This window comes from Myotis daubentonii, chromosome 4 (assembly GCF_963259705.1).
Source record: "Myotis daubentonii chromosome 4, mMyoDau2.1, whole genome shotgun sequence".
Classification (NCBI taxonomy): Eukaryota; Metazoa; Chordata; class Mammalia; order Chiroptera; family Vespertilionidae; genus Myotis; species Myotis daubentonii.
Window position 1 is genome coordinate 115,776,358 of NC_081843.1, and position 21,605 is coordinate 115,797,962.

The window sequence follows — 21,605 nt, forward strand, 5'->3', positions numbered from 1 at the left end:
GTTTTTTTAAAATGCGTTCCACTGATTTTTAGAGAAAGAGGAAGGGAGAGATAGAAATGGAGAGACCAAGCCCACAGCCCGGGCATGTGCCCTCACAGGATATCGAACCAGCAACTTCTTGGTCCCTGAGCTGATGCTCAACATCCGAGCCACACCTGCCGGGCTCCGCATTCATTTTAACCTCAATCTCTGACACAATTGTAATTTCAAACACTTTTTCTGTTCTTTTCAATGGTAAGAATGAAATGTGCTCGCTGTATGGAGAATGTGAGAACTAAAAGTTTTAAAAGGGCTGGAGAATTGCTCACAGTCTCATTTTCTACAGACCAGAGGCCCGGTGCCTAACATTCATGCACTGGAGGGCGGGGAGGGGGGTCCCCTCAACCTGACCTGCGCCCTCTCACAGTCCGGGGCCCCTCGCTCTTTACTGCCCGCCTGTTCGCTGCTCCTTAGCGCTGCGGGGGAGGTGGGAGAAGCTCCCACCACCGCTGCTGTACTCACCAGCCATGAGCCTGGCTTCTGGCTGAGCGGTGCTCCCCGTGGGAGCGCACTGACCACTAGGGGGCAGCTCCTGCATTGAGCATCTGCCCCTGTGGTCAGTGTGCATCATAGCAACCGGTGTCCTGCCATTTGGTCAATTTGCATATTAGACTTTTATTACATAGGATACTTTTTGCAATATGTTTCCTTTCAGTCATGTTTCTATTATTTTGTAAAAAAAAATTTCACTTAACGTTATAACATAAGCATCTTCCCCCGTCAGCAGAAACTCTTCACCACTTTTAATTACACAACATTCCACTGGGAAGACGTGTCCTAATCTGATTATACGCTTTCCCATCGGTGATCAGTTAGGATGCTCTCGTTCTCCCGAGGCCGTGCGCCCGTGAACATGTTCACACGTGAAGGAAAGCATCATGTCCTTCGAGAGCATAACCTTCACAGCTGGACAGACCGGGGTTCCCACCCAGATGCTGTTTGCCTGCTACTTACTAATTCACCGCAGGCCCTAACTTGTGCCAGCTTTCCACGCTCCACTTCTTCACTGGAAAGTGGGCAACAGATCTTCTGGGATTGCAGAAAGTGTAAGGAAAGTGCCCACAGGATGTAATACATAACTCTGAGAGGTTTGGCTCTCATATCATCATTTTAATGTGCACATCTGTGTCTCACACCATTCTTTCCCTGCTCTTGGAGGTAGAAATGATGTATATGAAATCTCCATGGAAATGGAAAAAGTAATTTTACCTCGTATGTGATGCTGTCTTAAAATGCTTCACTAAAAATAAGGAACTTAAAAAACATTGCCTTTAAAAATACCTGTAGTTTTTTGGCAGTAAGTCTTCCAGAAATCACTCCCTTGCCATTATTTTGCTTTTTATGCTCATTGATCACTCCAATAATTCTTTGTTCTAGTTTGTTATTAATCACCACCTGTTGATGCCAAGAGATTATATTAATTAGAAGCTAAATTATGAAATCACATTTAGTAACTAAATAATTTAAAGCATATCACAGTTTTCTATATTCCTGCCAACCAAGGCCAAACTTCCAGCTAAAATCAGATACAGTGATTATTATATTTCAGACTACCATTCACCAGACAACATTCCTGTCACACACTGAAGAAAAAATGGGATATGGAAGAAGCAACATTGTCCTTGGATCCCCTGGGACTCGATTCCTCACCGTCTTCAACACGCTGAATCAGCATCCTTGGTGAGCCCAGGACTCTGCCTTAACGCAAACCAGCCCAACCACAGCCTGAAGGAATGGAGCCCACTCTAAAAAGGGGGGAGGCACAGCCGCAAAAGTCAAATCTGTATAATGGTAAGTTGGTTACAAATTCTTTTGGCTGCTGGAGTTTGATTCCTATGTTTTCCTTTTAGCCATTAAATCCTTTGTTGCGTCCATATTTTTAACCTAAGAGTACACACGCATCTACCTACAAAAATCCCCCCTCTTTATGACATCTTTACTGAATGCCTACTGCGACTTAAGCACAAAACTATGCTTCAGGGACCTAGAATAGCACAGGAAACATACATAAAGAGAAGCTGTGACCCAGCACGGCAATCATTGAAAAAGACATGTGGAGTGCTGATAAAACCACCAAGGAAGTCAACCTGGTGCCTTAGAAAGGGCCTCACCAAGGTCACAGACGTGACAAATGCATTTTAGGCAGAGCCCACGGCAAAAGCCTGCAGTTAAAAACCACGTGGGATTCGGGGGAACGTGAGATGGGAACTCATGTTTACAGTGAAGAGGAGGGAGAAGGTACACTGAGCCAGGTTGGAAAGGATATGCTATGCTTAGGAGTTTGCACTCATCCACCCTTGTTTAATTTTTTACTGGCTTTCAACACACGTGTATGATTTGCTTTATTTAGTATAGATAGCAGCTAGTGTACTATTTATAAAAATTTAAAATACCCATCTTTTCCTCCTATTTAAGTATACATATACATATATATATACATACACACACACACACACACACACACACACACACACACACACATATATATTTAAGGGATTATTTCTTGAAGTAACTCAAAACCTTGGTACTTACTTTCAAAATAGATTTATCCAGATTTGCAGGACCACCAGAATCATTTGCAGAATTAAAACTATAAATTTTCGGACCTGTATATAACAGAGAATAAACAGTCAAGGCAATTTCATGATTAATATTCATTACACTATTTTCCCTATAAAGGTTGCTAAATATTACTTGATTTTAGCTTTTTCTCTTCTTCACCAAATAATTTAATCTAGAAATGAACAATATTCCCTCGAAGTTTTCAAAAACATTTTGCCAATTAGCATTTCCTAGGTTAATCACTTTCCCATAAAGTAAGAATCCTGCAAGTCTTTTAGATTAAATCTATCTTTATCTTGTTATTTAGAAAATTAGATGCTTTTGTGCCTGGAACTTAGCTGAAGGCCTGTCAGAGGACATTCGAGTCCTGGCAGAGAAGATGGGTGTGATTCAAACAACAAAGACACATGGAAGATGGGCGGGCACAGGAAGAATTCAAAAAGGAACGGACCTCTGGGGTGGGCATAGAGGATTCTGTAGACAGCGTTAGGGACAGATGGCATTCCGTTCAGGGAAAACGGCAAGAATAAACACAGGGAGCAGAAAGCCTACAGCTGGACACAGCAATTAGTAGAAACGCGGGGCGGGCCCTGGAGGACGGCCCCATGGTCTGGACTTTACCACGTCCCTGAGGGTGCTCTTGAGGGTGCTACGCGGAAGAGGAAGCGCCACGGTCCAAGCAGCGTTTCTGAGGTCACTGCCGCTTGCCTCGGGACAGAGGGGAGGAAAGAGGAGAGCCAGACGCCCGGCTCCGCGAGAAGGCTCGGCTGGGCTGCAGGAGCTCAGGAGCGCCTGGACTGAGGGTGAAGCGTGCAAAGGGACAGGGACAGGGACAGGGACAGGCATGGTGGGAGATACGCCCGTGGAGACGGCGGGGCCTGGCAGCAGACTGGGCATGAGGCAGGCAGGAAGGCATCACCCGTCACTCCCGACGCCGACTAAGAGGCGCATGGGAGTCGGAGGAGCCTGCAGGGCAGGGCCACACGGGGCCAGTCCATGCAGACACGGCCGACCTGAGCTTGGAGAAGAGAGGAGTGGGCGCGAGCCTAGGAGTCACCTACAGAGGAGCAGGCAGACATGCTGGAAGGAGGTGCCCCTCCCAGAGGGAGGTGGACAGGAGCTACACGTCAGGCTGAAGGACAGGCTTTTGCATTAAAAGCTACAATGCGCAGCGGGGCCAGGAATTACCGCCCGCCTGCCCCTGCGGTCCCTCCGGTCCCTCCTTCTCGGCCACGCTGACGGGGGAGCTCCTAAGGTCCCGCTCGCTCGTCCCTGGCTCGGGGTCTCTGGGACCGTGGACCGTGTCCTTGCCGCTGCCAGGAACCCCGCGCCGGCCACGCTGCAGAGTCCACACCTGGACATCCTGCCGTCTCAGCCTCGGGTCCCTTTCCCACCAGCCACCGGCCCTGCCCTCTGCGGGGCCATTCCGTTACCGCGCGAAGGTCTGTCCCTTCGCTTTGCTTTTTAAAAAGATATGTTTCTATTGACTTTTAGAGAGAGGAAGGGAGAGGGATAGAGCGAGAGAGCATCGCAGATGGTCTGCCCCCCGCTGGGGATCGGGCCTGCAACCGGGCACCAGGCAATCCGACCGGGCACCGGGCAACCCGACAGGTGACCTCAACCCCCGAGCCACGGGGCCCGGCCCCTCCGCCGTCTCTAGGGCACATCAGCTCTGCAGCCGGGGTCCTGTGACTCCCCATCGCGCTGGCCAGCTCCCTGCGCGGCGGCGTGGCTCTGGGCGCACCCCCTCCCTCACGGCGGGAAGAAAGGCGGCAGGTAGGGGTCCGGTAACGATGCGTGGACCCCGGGGCCGGCCATACGCACGCCCCGCGCGAGGCTGAGTCCAGCCCGCGGGCCGTTCCCCCGCCGGCGTGTCAGCGGCACCCGGTCCTCACTAAGCCTCGCTTTCCCGGGACACGTGGCGACGCTGCGCGTGGCTGGACTCGCCGGGAGCCGCCGGTGGAAGGACGAGGCCCCGGGGCCGGTGCGGAGGCGGGCTGATGCCACGGCCGTTCTGTTCCCGGGAGGAGAGCACGGGGTGGACGGCTCAGGCCGACCTAACAGGGCTGTGGGACCGGGGTCTGCGCGGGCGCCCGCGCCTCCGGCCGCTCGTACCTGGCCTGACGCGGGGCTCCCGGGGACCGGCGGCAGCGGGCGGCCGGGCCACCGGCTTCTGGGTCTGGGCCTCGGCGGCGGCGCCGGCCTCGGCGGCCTTAGCTCTCGAGGCGGACACGGCGGCCCGCACCGCCGCGGCGCCCGGCGCCTTGTGCTTCTTGTTCTTGCCGCCCATGTTGCAGCGCCGGCGGCAGACGGCTCCCGGTGCAGGTCCGGCGCCCTCGGCACAGCCCCCGAGCCTCTTCACAGCGCCCGGGCCCCTCGCCGCCAGCGGGCGTCCTCCATCCGGGCGTCTCACGGGCGCCGCCTCGCGATTGGTCCGGCGCACGGAGGCCCCGCCTCCTCGTCCCGCCCCGCCCCTTCGTCCCCGCAGCGTGACAAGCTCGCTGTAGCCACCTCGCTACCCACCCGCTAGTGGTCGGAAAGGGAGAGAAGATCCCAAAGGTTGGGAAGGAAGGAAAAGGAAAGAAAGTTCCTAAGGGCAGAAAAGGAAGGGGAGGTCGGAGAGAGAAAAGAGAGAGGTTTCGCGGCGGCTGCTCGACTCGACCACTTTTGTCTCCCGCGGGCCACCGTCGAGGCCTCTAAGCGTCACAGCCGGCGTGGGCGCGGAGCATTGTGGGTAGCAGCGGGTCGGACTGCATCTCCGGAAGATGGCGGACGCCTTCGGGGATGAGCTCTTCAGCGTGTTCGAGGACGACTCCGCCGCTGCGCCTGGAAGCAGGAAGGACAAGGACAAGGGGAAATGGAAGGGGCCTCCGGGGCCGGCGGAGAAGGCCGGGTAGGCGACGGGGCCAGCGTGCTTTTTCCTCTCTCGGCGCTGAGAGAGGAAACCCGAGCCCCTTAAACGGCCCGAGGACGCGGGGTGTCCATTGAGTGGCCTCGGGAGGTGGGGGGTTCGAGGACGGTGTTGAAGAGGGAGGAGCATGCGGTCCGGAGCGGGGTCCCGGGGTCCCCGGGGTGCGCAGGCGCGTGGGCTCCGGCGGCTCTGGGCCGCGCGTGGCTGCCTCTCCCCGTGTCTGCGCCGCGGGGGGCGCGGGCGGGCGGGCGGGCGAGGTCCGGTCTCGGGCTGAGCAGCACCGGAACCGCGCCTGGCGGGAGTAAAAGGTCACGCGTGGGGAACCCGACGTGGGTGGCCTGGCAGGGGGAAGGGACAGCAGCCGCGGGAAAGGGGAGAGAAACGGGCCGTTTCCCAGCCCAGAGGCGGAGGTGCCGGCCCACCCCCGGGGCTGCTGGTCACTGCGGTGGTTCAGTGACCGTCGGCGTAGATGGAGCGCCTGACAGCGCAGATCTTCAAAGGTTGGCTGTCGTTGGGTTTGCTAAGGAAATCCTAAGGAAAGTGCCGGTCCCGCCCGGGTGTGTCCGCTGGCGGCACGATAGCCAGCGGGGTCGTGTCCTGTGGAACCAGGGAGCGGGAGCATGGAGTTAGATGGGGTGTCCCTTGGCCGCTTCGTCGGCGTCGGGTTGAGGACCTGGTGCCGCGGGGGCCGGGAGCACCGTCACCAGCCATCCGCAGTAGAAACAGCCTTCTCTCCCGCCGGAGGGAGCGGGAGGGAGCGGGAGGGTTGGGGGGCTTTGCAGGGAACATGAGAACGGAGGACAGCCCCCCCGACAATGATAATTCATAGCTGCTGTAGAGTGAACGGGCCCCTGTGATACCATGCAGACAGCGCACATGCAACTCCCCACTCCCGTAAATACTGGGCTTCAGGCTGCAGCCGTTTCCACAGCCTTCCAAAGTGAAAGCTTGTAGGGTATGAAAATAACCAATTTATTTTATTTATTTATTTTTTTAAAAAATATATTTTATTGATTTTTTACAGAGAGGAAGAGAGAGGGATAGAGAGAAACATCGATGAGAGAGAAACATCGATCAGCCGCCTCCTGCACACCTCCTCCTGGGGATGTGGCCGCAACCAAGGTACATGCCCTTGACCGGAACCGAACCCGGGATCCTTCAGTCCACAGGCAGACGCTCGCTCTATCCGCTGAGCCAAACCGGTCAGGGTGAAAATAACCTAATTTACATTTTAGCCTTATCAGGACGTGTGAACGTTAGCGAGGGGAAGTATGTAAGGAAACGTAGGACATTAGTAACTTACGGGGTTTTGTTCACGACCGGCTCTTCTGGATAGGTCTTGTCGTGTAGGTGTTTTTAGGAAAGAATCCAACTTGCCCGATTCCAAGTATTATATGTAACCAATACGTGTAGCGTGATTTCCATCTGATTTGTGTAACACAGGAGGGCAAGTCATGGAACTTAAGGGGGAATTATGTGTTTAACCAAGTGGGTAGTGTTTGTTTTTTACTTTAAAAAATATATTTTTGTTGATTTGAGAGAGAGAGAGAGAGAAACATCAATGATGAGAGAGAATCATTGATCGGCTGCCTCCTGCACATTCCCTACCGGGGATCGAGCCCACAAACTGGGCATATGCCCTGACGGGGAATCAAACCCAGAACCTTTCGTCGGCAGGCGGACACTCTATCCACTGAGCCACACCGGCTAGGGCTGTGGGTAGTTTTAAAATATAACTTTATGAGAATTGTCCAGAGAGGGAATAGTATGAAAGACTCCATAGACCCTTAGATCAGCTTCAGCAATATCAAGTCATTGTCACCCTCTTCTCACACCCTTTTGTAAATCAGATGCTCCTCATGTTATTTCTCCCTAAATATTTCAGTATGCATCTCTTTACTGATAATAATTTTCTTTTCTGACATAACCATAATACCATTATTACACCCAACAACCTTTCAGTAATTCCTTAATGTCATTGAGTCTAGAGTAAAATTTTCAGTTATCGCAAAGGTTGTTTTTTTGTGTGTGTGTTTTTTTTTTGGTTGGTTTATTTGAATCAAAATCCAAAGTCCATGCACTATTTAGGTCAGGGGTCCTCAAACTTTTTAAACAGGGGGCCAGTTCACTGTCCCTCAGACCGTTGGAGGGCCGGACTATAGTTTAAAAAAAAACTATGAACAAATTCCTATGCACACAGGGGCGGAAAACACCCGGCGGGCCGGGTAAATGTTTTCGGCGGGCCGCATGTGGCCCGTGGGCCGCAGTTTGAGGACCCTGGATTTAGGTTGTTGGACCCCTTAAGGCTTACTCTACAACAGTCTCCTCATCTTCCCCTGCGCCATCAGCATGTGATGGAGGACTGGTACGAGGAGAAACCGGTTTCTGTCCTGTCGTTCCCCACGTGCTGCGTTTGCTTCCCTGTCCTGCCGTCTACCGTCCTGAAGAATCACGGAACTGTCCTGTCCAGAGTCACGCTGCCTGAACAATAGGCACCGCCCAGCAGTAGCTCTTGAGCACTGAGAAAGTCGCCTGTCAGACTTGAAATGTGCTGTGAGGGTGACACACAGGGATTTTGAAGACCTAAGAAAATGTAAAATACCTCAATATTCTTTTCTCTGGATAATATATTGAAATGACAATACTTTGAATATATATTAGGCTAAAGGAAATAAAGTTGGTTTCTTTTAAAGTCTTTTAATATAGTTACTAGAAATTTAGAATTACAAGTGTAACTTGGATTATGCGTGTACTATAATAAGAATTACACTCAGGTTCAATAGTTTTAAATAAGAATTCTTAGTGGTGCTGTGTGCTTGGTTCCAGTTGCATTGCATGATGTTCAAGCTTCTGGGTTGTGTCAGCCTGACCGCCCATTGACCTCTCTCATAATGACTTCAGCATCTGTGATGATTGCCTAACTCCGTTATTTCACTAGTAGTTAAAAATGGTGTTTTTTCTTTTTATCATTTTTTTCTGCATTTATTACCTGGAATCCATCTATTAGAAAGAGATTCCCACATTCCCTCCTCAACTGTTTGCTTTGAAATACAGTTCATAGAAGAAAGGTAGGATAAATGCTTGATTCTTTCTCTAATCAGTTTTAAGAGAAATCAGTCGTATCTCGAGGAACTTCGATGTTGACCAACATAGGCATCTAGTTATGTGTTTGGTTTCCTGATAAATTAATGGATTTTACCAAGTCACTCTTAAGCAATACTGCAGAATTCATTTTAAACCGTTTACTTCTCAGGAAACGTTCTGATGGGAATTTACAATCCGAGTCAACCAGTGTTGGAAAAGCCAAGAGAAATGTGGATTTTGAAGGCACAGATGAACCCATTTTTGGAAAGAAGCCCAGGGTAGAAGAGTCAATAACTGAAGACGTAAGGTAGTGTTTCCATTGTCATAAATGTTAGTAACTCGTAAGTTGGTAGTTGCATGAAGTTTTGAAAACTGCTTCCATGTTGATGAAAATGCATGCTGAGATAGAGAAATGAAGACATTCTTTTTGTAATTATAAAAGCATATAAATAGAGAACATTTAACTAAGTTTGGGGAAATGGAGTCAGTGTAGAAAAGATGTTTTAATACTTTAGAATGCAATTTTGAGAAAGAATGTTGAAGCCTGGTTTTTAAAAAAAGAAGAAATGACATACTTCCTTCATTCATTAATGTCCCAAGGAGAGTGGAATAAAAAGGAATAAAACTGACCCAAGAGAAGTAGTGAGCAGGGACATTAGGAGGAGTTAGGTTTTCACTCTTGCGTGGAGCAGGAGCGTGGCTGTGAAGCAAGACTCCTCTCATCCAGGGAGACCCGGGGATGTCTGTGGCTGCAGTAGCTGCTATTGCTCTGATATTGAAAGTTGGAACTTTCTAGAAGTTGATGCCAATTTCTTAAGTCATCCACTTATTCCCCTGTGATGATCTTCATGGCTTTGTGTCTCTCCTTGTACGTCATATTCTAGCTTGGCACTACCATGAAGAACTTACGATTTTTTTTTAACCAGTTGGCTGGTAGTGTAGTTAGCAACAGTAGCTACTGTATATGGTGATAGATGTGTCACTGAAATATTTAATGTACACTCTTTGCTCAAGCTAGTGGAATAGGTTAAAAAAAATATAATTGGCAATTTAAAAAATCATTGTTGCTTATTGAAGTAACCCTAGGGTTTTATCCAAAGCATGATTGTTGATTTAAAGTAAAAATCAGAAGTACAGTCACTAAGAGATTAATGAATCTAGCCCATCTATTTTCCATATGTGTAGCTTAGGGTTTTGGTGAGAATGAGGAGCACTTCTGTAACGTGCAGCAGCATCTGGGTTAGACTAGTTTATTTTGTACTTGCTATCATGTAATGGTTTTTATAACCAGCTTTATGTCGAACTAGTGACTGCTTTGTAGAGGTATTTTTTATTCAACATAGTTACTGGAACTAAATCGTAATTCTTTGAATAATCCACTTGGAGACTGTTCTGTATTTGTTAACTGATTATTTTGAATTCTCAGCATATATTTGAATAATGTGAAAACTTTGAATATTCAAAATAGCCAAACCTTTTCCAATCGGGAATACTGTTAATTGGGCATTGTTATTTTCCTTAAGAGTGCCAATGGGAGGCTCACTATCTAATTATAGAAACACAAGAGGCCTGGTGCATGAAACTTGTGCATGGGGGAGGGGGTGTTCCCCCCTTAGCCCAGCCTGCGCCCTCTCGCAGTCCAGCTGCCCTTGGATGTCCGACTGACAGCTTAGTCGGATATCCTTAGCACTGCCGTGGAGGCCGGCTTCAGCTTCTGGCTGAGCGGCACTTCCCCTGTGGGAGCACACTGACCACTGCGGGCAGCTCCTGCAGTGGATGTCTGCCCCCTGGTGGTCAGTGCGTGTCATAGCGACCGGTAGTTACGCCATTCGGTCAATTTGCAAATTAGCCTTTTATTATTTAGGATCATTTATTCTAAGGTAACTTGAACTTTTTTTTTTTTTTTTTAAGCCTGGCTGACTTGATGCCCAGGGTGAAGGTGCAGTCAGTTGAAACTGTTGAAGGGTGTACACATGAGGTACGTGCAGTGTCCATCCGTAGGTTGGTGTGATAAATGGGATTTTGCCTGGGCTGTCTCGTGTGATGGTCAGCAAGCAGTCTGGCCTTGAAGGCTTTGGAAACAGTAAGGAGTTTCTGTGGAGTGGACAGTCTAGTGGAAGGACCTGGGGCCTTGTAGCCAGCCTGAGCTCAGATCCTTGTACAGCACATTTTCTAACTACGTACAGTCTGTGATAAATTTCTTATTTATCTTTGTCATTGGTTTTTTAATTCATAAACTTGGAATAAAGGAATTTATCTCATGGGGTGACTGTGGGATTCTATCAGAAAATTAGGAAAGGCACCCAGCACAGAGCAGGTGGTCAGTACAAGTTCACTCCATTCTCCTGAGGTCAAGTAGCAGTGCCACTGCAGGTCACAGGCTCTTCCTGTCTTGCTCTGATGGCGTGTGTTGCAGTCTCATTGCTCTGCCACAAGGTGGTTTAAGTCTTGGGAATTTAGATATAATTGTGAACTGCTCTCCAGATCTTAATCTTCACTGGAGGGAAATTTTCTGTTCCAGGAAATAGAAAGCATCATTTTATTCCACATAGTTTTCTTTCATACAGTGACATCCCTTTTTATGTCCATTCAGCTTTTTTGAACATTCATTAATGTCAGGCAATGCATAAGAAAGGTCATAGACCTGAAAAACATAGCTTCTTCAGGGAGACAGACTTAGAAGCTCCTGGTTAATTGTCATTAGGTTAAACACTGGCAGAGGTTTTTGAGTGTTGTAGCGTTAGCATTTTGACTTGTTCTTAAAGGCAGTGACTTAGTTTCAGTGTCCAGGACTGTCAAACACTAGTTCATCACCTTTATTTTTCAAACCATCATTGGTCATGGAGTGCTGAATGCATCAATTCTTAAATAGTAAGTTGGTGATTTATCTATTTCTACATCAGGTTGCACTTCCTGCAGATGAAGATTATATACCACTTAAACCACGAGTTGGAAAAGCTGCAAAGGTCTGTACTTTGGGCAATACAGTTTTTAAAGTTTTGTGACTCTCTTTTTCCTAAAATATCTTGAAGATAAATTCTTTCAAGTGAGATTTTTATGCACTGTAGTGTATATATACTAAGAATCAGCTACCTGAAATTAAATACAGTGAGAACTGAATCAGTAAAATCAGCCAAGCATCATGTGATGACATTTTAAAAAATTAATGGTTCTCAACCTTTTTAAAGAATCTCATGCAAATGACCAATCTTTCTCCAGAAAACAATGCACGTGTGCAATGAGCTTTGCCTATAGTTTTAGAAGTTTAACAGCTTCTAACCTCTGCTGAGAGTGCTAGTGAGAAACTTCACTGTCCAGGGCCCCGCTTCCATCTGTGAAAGAAAAGAAAACGTAGTTAGGGTTGTTGTGAGTGTCAGTAATAATGCATGGAAACATGTTGCAAAATGCCTGACACAAAGCATGTCCTTGATAAAAGTAACGTTTAGTGTATTTCAAGTCATGTAGCGTACATGTAAGCAAATGACCATATTTGGAAGATGGCACAGCAGAATTAACTTCTATGCTCTCTAAAAAATTTTTCACTCTTCCTCTAGTGGGTGGTATATATCCTAAATACATAGAATCATAAAGAAATCTTCTAGAATGCTACTGAGGATAATGTCTCTTGATTTGAAGTGTGCTCTGTGGCTAGAATTTTCATGTGGATGTTAATCTGTGTATTTTTATAGGAATACCCGTTCATTCTTGACGCTTTTCAGAGAGAAGCCATCCAGTGTGTTGACAATAATCAGTCTGTTTTAGTGTCTGCACATACGTCAGCCGGAAAAACCGTTTGCGCTGAGTGAGTAGCTTTCTTTATGTGACGTTTAGGTCTGTTGATACATGTAGGTGCTTCTGTGTTGGTACGTAGACATTTCACAGGTGTCGATCTTGTTGGATAGCCCTTCATCACTATGTAATGCTCTTGAAGCTCTTAACTGCAGTCTGTGTTTAACTGTAGTTAGTCTGACTTACTAGTAAGTATTGCTCCCCATGATTTTCAACCCAGGACTGACTTGGTAACTCTTACCTGTGGGGAAACACTATATGTGGATTAACTTACCTGTGAAACTCAAAAGAAGAAACAGCATTTTCCAGTGTTTTCTAATTGTTCATACTCTGTATGTATAAACCGACAGGCAGAGGCTCTGAACTTCTGGAGGCCCACTTGTAGCACCAAAGGCTATTGTGCTTACAAGAAATAGGGTAACCATGAGTAATCCATTGGCATTAGTGGTTAAGTTACATTCATTCCAACACCAGAGGTAAAATGCTTTTTGTTTTAGATCACTACAATTTAGGTTTATCATAATAGTAACTAGAGGCCCACTGCACAAATTTGTGCACAATGAAAGGAAATTAATTGGAAGAAATATCTTAGAGGCCAGGGAGGGACCACAGGAGGTTGGCTGCCCTGGGAGGAACTGTGAGAGGGCTCCAGGGGGTGTCCGGCCCGTCTCACCCAGTTCCAATCTATGGACCCCAGCAGCAAGCTAACCTACCGGTCAGAGCTTCTGCCTCCTGGTGGTCAGTGCGCATCATAGCAACTGGTCTAATGAACGGTCGGACACGTAGCATATTAGGCCTTTATTATATAGGATTATTACTATAACGGTTTGTCGATAGCAAATAAAAAAAGATATTAATGTTTTGGAAAGTCAATTTAGGATAAATTATCAAAAACAGACAATTTATATGCTAATAGAATTTTTTAAATCATATTTTTTTGGTATTTTTTTATCATTTTTCCTTTTCAATTACAGTTGACATACATTATTATATTAGTTTCAGATGCACATAGTCATATACTTCAAAGAAAAGGCTTTGTAAATCCTTTGTTCTTGTTTGCTTTCCCATTTTTAGGTATGCCATCGCATTGGCCTTAAGGGAAAAACAGCGTGTGATATTTACCAGCCCGATTAAGGCTCTGAGTAACCAGAAGTACCGTGAAATGTATGAAGAATTTCAAGATGTGGGTCTGATGACGGGAGATGTTACTATTAATCCTACAGCATCTTGTCTTGTTATGACCACAGAGGTAATTTATATGGTGCCCCATCTAATTTTTCATTTTTAATTTAAGTACCCAATTAGAACATCTAATATTTTATCATTTGCTCTATAGAAGTAAAGTATAATACTTTCTGAATAGATTTACTTGAAAGGGATAAATTTTATCTTAAAATGTTCTGATTGTATTAATATAGTTAAAAATTATCAATATTTATTACTTGTCATATAAGCTAGCTATAATTTTTTTCTCCACCAGGTGTTTTTAAAAGCTATTGTCAATGACAAAAATATTGATGGTGTTTTGTTTACATAGTTTCAAATATTTGAATGCATAGTTTTATATTAGATCTTCCTTCCATGTAATTTTTTCCTTCTGTTTCTGAATGTTGACACAAATAGGTAAATAACTGACTTTTTAAAAAGATGCCCAAATATGTTTAGTTTCTCCCATAATCACAGTTAAGTTTTGCATATACACACACAACTTCTTACGTTTTGAACATAATTAGCTTTCTAAGTACTTTTATACATAAATTATATTCTTGTGCTCACAAGGGACAATAGAGAAGAAATTAGCTTCTAGTCTGCAGAGTCAGCCAGAAGCATTGCTCACTTTTCATTTTGGTGCCCAAAGTAGGTCTTATTTCCCACTCTCAAAACGTTCTGCCATTTGTGGATTTTTTTTTTCTTCTAATAAAAGCATTCTCTTTTTTTTTTTTTAAATATATTTTATTGATTTTTTACAGAGAGGAAGGGAGAGGGATAGAGAGTTAGAAGCATCGATGAGAGAGAAACATCGATCAGCTGCCTCCTGCACACCTCCTACTGGGGATGTGCCCGCAACCCAGGTACATGCCCTTGACCGGAATCGAACCTGGGACCTTTCAGTCGGCAGGTCGACGCTCTATCCACTGAGCCAAACTGGTTTCGGCTGTGGATTTTTTTTAAACTCAAAACTCAGGATAATTGTTCCTAGAAAGTATCCATATTGTGAGATTAGGCAGAAAAAAATGGGTAAACAGTATGAGATCTGGTGTGTTGGATAGGTAACTTTCCTTTAAATATATTTCTTTATTGATTTCAGAGAGGAAGGGAGAAGGAGAGAGAGAGAGAGAGAAAAACATCAATGATGAGAGAGAATCATTGATTGGCTGCCTCCTGCACACCCCCTACTGGGGAACGAGCCCACAGCCCAGGCATGTGCCCTTGGCTGGAATCGTACCCGGGACCCTTCAGTCCACAGGCTGACGCTCTATCCACTGAGCCAAGCCAGCTAGGGCTGGATAGGTAACTTTCAGTCGCTCGATCAGAACAGCTAGAGCACTGCACAGCACTGCTGCTCTAAGTCATGTATTCTTCTAAATTCTGCTCCACTACGAACAACTGTCAGGGCAGGTTTCTTCTCACACCCTGCCCATTGCACTAACTGTTGGGGCCAAGCCCCTCTGCCAGGCGCTGAACCTTCTTGGACGCCTGGTATAGACAGAGAAGCCATGAGAAATTGTGGGTATGTAAGAATGAGTCATTATTGTAGAAGCCTGTGGCCATAGCCATTAGACAAAACAGCTCTTCACAGCAAAGTTCCGTTCAGGCAGCTGAACACCGGCTGGTGAATATGTATCTGTCCTACATGGTAGCATTAATCTCTGTGCCCACAGCTATTATCTGAGCAGCCGCACGCTGCCTCTAGACCGATCGCTTTACGTAGCAATAGTACCTGAGCGCTCCCGTAGAGCTGCAGCCTCGGTAGCCTCTCCAGCCTCTCTGGCTCAGCAGCTCCACTCTCTCCCCTGCCCAGCACACTGGCTGGTCAGTAACATGTATTACACTCCTTAGAGAAGGCCAGTTGCCAGCAATGACATCAATCATTTGGGTTATAGAAGGGCACGGTGTACCAGGGGATCGCTGTGGCCTTGCAGCTCTTACGGTATCTTAGTCTTGAACATTCTGATGAAGATTCCCATTTTCAGAGTGGCCTTGGCTATTCCGGTGTACTAGCAACAAGCCTTTCGCCCTCTGAGTGGCCTGGACTGTCTGGGGCCTCTGGCATGGTTCCCACACTCTACATAAGGAAGGGGCTTCACATTTGGGATATGGCAAGGTGGAGGTGGTTATAATTCTCTTCATGTATTCTATCTGAGTACTAGATGTTGAAAAGTCATTTATTTTGGTTTTATGAAAAAAGGAATTTACATAATTTATGGAATAGATTTAAAATATGTGTGTGTAACTTCCTAAAATTAGTTTCCATTAAATAAGAATTTCCAAAATTTCTTTTTAGAAAGAACAACTTTTTGTTATGCTAAATCTTTTATTTTTTTTCTTTAGATTTTGAGAAGTATGCTGTACAGAGGTTCTGAAGTTATGCGCGAGGTTGCTTGGGTCATATTCGATGAAATTCATTACATGAGAGATTCAGGTATACTCTGCTGTGGTGTTGAGATGTGTGTGCCATGTGTTCTCCTTAAGAATGGGATTAAGAATGTTGCTTTGGAAAAGCTTCTGGGTTGGAGAACATGGGGAAAGTAGGGGAGGGAGGGCCGGAAACTCCATGCCCTGTCCCACACACCTTGTCCCGTGTGTTGCATCTGGCTGTTCATGTGTATCCATTATTGTAAACCGGTAAACCTAAAAAGAAAATTGCTTTGATATTTCATGGGCTAGAGGTCTAGTAAACTAAATTTTTGGACAACATAATGTAATATTTCCAATGGGATCTCATTTACCTATAGCTTTTTAAATAGTAACTTTTTCTGAGTAAGAAAATGCAAATTCAAATAAAACAAATGAAATTCAATTCAAACTAGCTTGCTTTTCAAATATAGAGCTCTCTAGTTAATGTTAAATTCTAGCCAGAAAATTCTTTCTCAATTTTTTAAATTCTTTTCATTTTTTAAAATAAAATTAAGAAATATATGTTTATGGTACAAAATTGGGATTATGAAATAAAAATGATTAAAAGGAAACAATTATAAATATCTCTTGAACTATCACACTGCTATATTGGAAAAGGAAGTATACTCGGAGTTTTGGATGGAACTGAGAGGGTTAATGTTAAACATTTAAAAGTTAAATGTTTAATATGTACACACCTAACACTTGGTTATTAGTTAATCTAAAGCACTGGGTTGACCTGTACTTACATTGAAAATGAAACAATTGAAGAAATCATGGACCCTTTGAACATTTTACCCTTTACAAATCATAGGCTTACGTTCTAAACAAAGTTGTTTTGGCTTTAAAATCATGAATACTGTGTTTATTTGTTTATTTTAGGGGGAAACTCTCAAACTGATTTTCCTGGCTTTTTCGTTTTAATAAAAACTGACTTAGAGTTTGCTGTCCATTATATCTGTCTTTTATCTCTAGAGATCATGGGTCATTTTGATGAAAGATGCCTATGGTGTGGTAATGGTGTTCTTTGAGATTTGTTGCTGTAACTTTCTACAAGCCATTAAATTTTGCTTCCCAAAGTGAGATGGAGTTGGTATTTCCTCTGTCATGGGAATCGCGTTAGGCTGTTTGAAAAGGTGCAGCCTGAAGCTGCCCTTCCCAGCTCATTTCAGTGATCCTTGTGTAACGTGGTTTGGTCTGCTCTCTGCTGGATAAATCACGGCGCACACTGAAGCAGTTGTCAGTAAGGGTCTGGTCAAAAGCATCCTGTGTAGAGTGGCCTGCGTTCCTGCTTTTTGAGCTCGGGAGAAGATAGCTTTGGATTCTTGTCAGTAAAGTGACACTGAAATGCAGGGTATATCTGCTTTTTTCAGAGCGTGGTGTGGTGTGGGAAGAAACTATCATTTTGCTTCCTGATAATGTCCACTATGTCTTTCTCTCGGCTACTATTCCCAATGCCCGACAGTTTGCTGAATGGATTTGCCATTTACATAAGCAGGTACTTTTCTTTTTTTAATGTCCTCAATATTTAGGATGTTATAAGCCAGCCTAACTGTGTCCTGTCCTTTGTTCTTAATGCCACCCAAATAAAGAAACTGCTCAAATCAAGCAAGCTTATTCAAAACGAACTGACTTAGCTTTTTGTAAGTGTGCATTCCTGAGTCCCATCTCGGACCCAGTATGTCGGTCAATGGGAGGAGGGTCTTGGAAGCTCCGCCTTCACAAGCTCCCAGGTTGATCCTTATGATCTGCAGATTTGGAAATACTGGCATTTTGTCGTACAGTGAGCCAGGGGCACAACTTCCTCCATGACCTTGGTGCCAGGAGAAGGCTGGGCGTGTGCGGAGCATGTGCTGCCTCTCCTGTACACACAGTCAGACTTTCGACTTGGTCCTTTTGCTTTTCTAGTCCAACTAGCAGTGGCATAGGACCTTGTAACAGGCATTTGTCCTGTGTCATAAACTCGCTCTTGGTTTCATTCTCCTGCCTTTATTTTTCCTTAAAATCTGCTGTCATTTTGTGGCACTCATGTCGCTTCTGTGGGATAGAAACCTAGGGGTGTTCAGAGGAGCTCCATCAACCTGCTGGTCTGCTGAGGCTCCCAGGGCGGGGTGGGTGGGCAGAAAGGCCCCAGGACACCTTGGGAGCACTCAGTGTGACCACAGCCTGCTCTCCGGGAACAGGCGTCGGTGATGCTGGCAGCACAGGTCCAGGTGCCGATCTGAGGTCATTGTCGAAGCTGAAATCGGGTATTTGGCCTTGAGTAGGAAATGAGTAAAATTGAACAGGTGGTTGTATAATTTGATCTGATTTTTCCACATTTTCCTCTTGCCTGGTTTTAAAGTGATATTTACATATATATTTTTCTTTTTGACATGTTCATGTCCCTAAGGTCAGATACATGGTGTTATTACTGAAGAGATAAAGTATTGTGTGTAATTGTGTTTCCTTCTCTTTGCAGCCTTGCCATGTAATTTACACAGATTACCGGCCTACTCCACTGCAGCACTACATCTTCCCGGCGGGGGGAGATGGCCTGCACCTTGTGGTTGATGAAAATGTAAGGGGTGACGGTCACTTTTGTGTCTGTAATTCTTCTAGAGAAGAATTGTGGAGACCCTTTTTTCCTTAAATAGTTTCACAGTCCGAAGTTATTGTTGGCTTTGCGTGGTCTGTGTGTGTGCTCTCAAACATGTTACTTACGACTTGTGTTTCTCTTGTGCATAATTGCATCTCCCTCCTTCTCCAGTGTTTAAAATGCTTGGAGAATAGGGATGCTGGACATGTTTCCAATATCTTACGTTTTGCCTCTCCCAGTTTTAATACCTCTATTACCTTTTATTACCTCTCAGCTCACATTTTGAACTATTCTCATGGCCTTTGTTATAACTATTAATTACTAAGTTATTTTTATTTGAGGAAGCTTTGCTTTGAGTGTGAAAGATGTTTAGATTATGATTGAATGTTAGTGAAGAAACAGGAAAACATCTGATTCCAGGGTGATTTCCGAGAAGATAACTTCAACACCGCAATGCAAGTTCTCCGCGAGGCAGGGGATCTGGCAAAAGGAGATCAGAAGGGTCGAAAAGGAGGGACAAAAGGTAATTTTGAACTTTGTTTTGAGATAATCTTACCTGTAAGTTGTAGCTTCAAATGACATTTAAAACTTTTTATTGAATGATTTTCCTCAGGAAGCTATGCAGTTCTGATAACATGATGAAAGTGAATGGGTAAAGGTCGGTTTCTTTTTCTACATGTCCTTTATGGAAATATAATTCACATACTGTACAATTCACCCATTCAAGGGTCCAGATTCAGTGGTTATTAGTATAGAGTTATGCAAGCATCGCGGCATTTTTTTATTGAAATGTAATTCACCTGCCACAATTGTCACCATTTTTAAGTGTACAGTTCAGTTGGATTTCATTATATTCACAAAGTTATACACTTAAAATGTTCCAGAACATGTCCATCAGCTCAGAAAGAAACCCCATACCCATTGGCAGTCCTTTCTCATTTCCCCTCAACCTCTTTCCCCTCCCTCATCCTTTGGTAATTTTTTTTCTTGGACGTTTCATATATGTGGTGTTTTGTAGTTGGCTGCTTTCACTTATGTTTTCAAGGTTTATCTATGTTATAGCATGTGTCAATACTTCATTCCTTTTTATATTCAAATAACATTCCATTGTTATCCATTGATAAGTTGATGGATACTTGGGTTGTTTCCACTTAAAATTTTTTTTTTTTTTTAAGAGAGAGGGTGGGAGGGGGAGAGAGAGGAAGAGAGGAAAGGAGGGAGGGAGTGGGATGGTAGAGAGAGATTGAGATTTGTTTTTCCACTTATTGATGCATTCATTGGTTGCTTCTTGTATATGCCCAGACCAGAGATCAAACTCACAGCCTTGGCATATCAGGATGCTGCTCTAACCAACTGAGCTTCTGGCCAGAGCTATTTCCGCTATTTGGTTATTGTAAATGATGCTGCTATAATCGTGTGCTCTTCGTTCTGTATGAACATGTTCTTTTTCGTGTACATCCCTAGGGATGGAATAGCTGAGTCACATGGTAATTGTTTGTTTAACCTGAGTAGCTCTCAGATTATTCTCCAAAGTGGCTGCACCATTTACATCCCATCTGAAGGGTATCGGGTCTCCATGCCTTCTACAGCCTTGCCGCTCCGCGGGTCTATTGGATTAGAGTCGTCCTAGTGGTAGGCGGTGGTGTCTGACTCTCACTTCCGTTGTAGCCCGTGGTGCTGAGTATGTTTCCGTGTGCTCATTGGCCGCATGTATACCTTCTTTGGAGAAATATCTATTCAAATTCTTTACCCATTTTAAAACTATATTGTCCTTTTGTTGTTGAATTGTAAGAATTCTTTATATGTTCTGATACTAGACCCTTAGATCAGATAGATGATTTGCAAACATTTTCTCGCTTTCTTTGGGCAAGGGTTGTCTTTTCACTTTATTGTTGGTGTCTGTAAAGTATAAAATTATTAATTTTGATGAAATCCACTTATCTGTTATTTTCTTTCGTTGCTTGTACTTTTGGTATATCCAAGAATGCCTTGCATAACCCCAAATCATGATGATTCACTCCTATATGTTTTTTAAAAATACATTTTTATTGATTTTGTGAGAGAGGAAGGGAAAAAGATAGGGAGACAGAGACATTGATGAGAGGGAAACATTAATCAGCTGCCTCCTGTACGTCCCCTACTGAGGATCAAGCCCGCAACCCAGGCATGCGCCCTGACCAGGAATTGAGCCCCTGATCTCTTGGCTCCTGGGTCGACTTTCAACTGCTTAGTCATGGGCCAGGCTACTCCTATATGTTTTTAAAGAGTTTTATAGTGTTAGTTCTTATGTTTGGGTCTATGATCCATCTTGAGTTAATTTTTGGATTTGGTTTTATATACTCTTTTTGCAGGACCATCAAATGTGTTCAAGATTGTGAAGATGATTATGGAAAGAAATTTTCAACCTGTAATTATTTTCAGTTTCAGTAAGAAAGATTGTGAAGCCTATGCACTTCAAATGACCAAATTAGATTTCAACACAGGTACTGTGTGATCCCAGCGGAGCTTTAATGTTAGTGGAAGGGATGTAAACGCATCCCTGCCAAGGCATTGCGTGCTGTGTGTGGCGAGGGTCTGCCGCTCACCTTACAGTCCCAGCAGCAGGTGCTCAGCACATTTGTAGAGGCGGCAGGAGGGGATTGATCACATCTTTCCTCCTCTGTCTTCTTTGGTGGGAGGTGTAAGTACGTTGCTCTGTGCAATCCCAAGGTCCCTGCTGCAGAGCATAGCCTGTGCCTCTGCTTCCTGCACAGCTCCAAGCGATGCGGCCTCTGGCCTCTGTCCGACTGCGCGGGTGTTCTCCTCACCAGGCCTCCTCCTGTGGAAGGCCCTGTGCTCTACCCTTCTAGAACTCCCAGCCGGAGCTACCTGACTTAAGTAACTTTTGAGTAAAGTAAGAGTACTTCTAGCGAGTCCATGTTCTTCTCATACATTAACTGTGCATGGAACTCGCTTGAAGTCACATAGCTAGGTAGTAGCACAACCTCGCCAAAAACGGTGGTGTGCTGAAAACCAGCCCAATTG

The 21,605-nt window shown here is 45.0% G+C and overlaps 2 protein-coding genes across 4 annotated transcripts in view; one reads left to right on the forward strand and one right to left on the reverse strand.

Annotated features, from left to right (window-relative positions):
* The window catches only part of DHX29 (DExH-box helicase 29), a 36,439-nt gene extending 31,413 nt beyond the window's left edge, over nucleotides 1-5,026 (reverse strand). Inside the window, exons 1-3 of the mRNA XM_059695027.1 lie at nucleotides 4,717-5,026; nucleotides 2,572-2,645; nucleotides 1,321-1,434 (exon numbers count right to left, since the gene is read on the reverse strand). Of these exons, the coding sequence (XP_059551010.1) occupies nucleotides 1,321-1,434; nucleotides 2,572-2,645; nucleotides 4,717-4,891 (363 nt within the window). The 5' untranslated portion in view covers nucleotides 4,892-5,026. The remainder of the gene's footprint in view (nucleotides 1-1,320; nucleotides 1,435-2,571; nucleotides 2,646-4,716) is intronic.
* Nucleotides 5,027-5,120: 94 nt separating this feature from the next.
* MTREX (Mtr4 exosome RNA helicase) overlaps nucleotides 5,121-21,605 on the forward strand; it is a 52,439-nt gene continuing 35,954 nt past the window's right edge. For 2 of the 3 annotated variants that reach the window (XM_059695030.1, XM_059695031.1), the window contains exons 1-11: nucleotides 5,121-5,494; nucleotides 8,766-8,903; nucleotides 10,508-10,574; nucleotides 11,500-11,562; nucleotides 12,286-12,398; nucleotides 13,460-13,634; nucleotides 15,938-16,028; nucleotides 17,377-17,501; nucleotides 18,465-18,563; nucleotides 19,002-19,104; nucleotides 20,933-21,064. In XM_059695030.1, the coding sequence (XP_059551013.1) occupies nucleotides 5,367-5,494; nucleotides 8,766-8,903; nucleotides 10,508-10,574; nucleotides 11,500-11,562; nucleotides 12,286-12,398; nucleotides 13,460-13,634; nucleotides 15,938-16,028; nucleotides 17,377-17,501; nucleotides 18,465-18,563; nucleotides 19,002-19,104; nucleotides 20,933-21,064 (1,234 nt within the window). In that variant the 5' untranslated portion in view covers nucleotides 5,121-5,366. The remainder of the gene's footprint in view (nucleotides 5,495-8,765; nucleotides 8,904-10,507; nucleotides 10,575-11,499; nucleotides 11,563-12,285; nucleotides 12,399-13,459; nucleotides 13,635-15,937; nucleotides 16,029-17,376; nucleotides 17,502-18,464; nucleotides 18,564-19,001; nucleotides 19,105-20,932; nucleotides 21,065-21,605) is intronic. The other variant, XM_059695032.1, reaches the window with a different exon arrangement.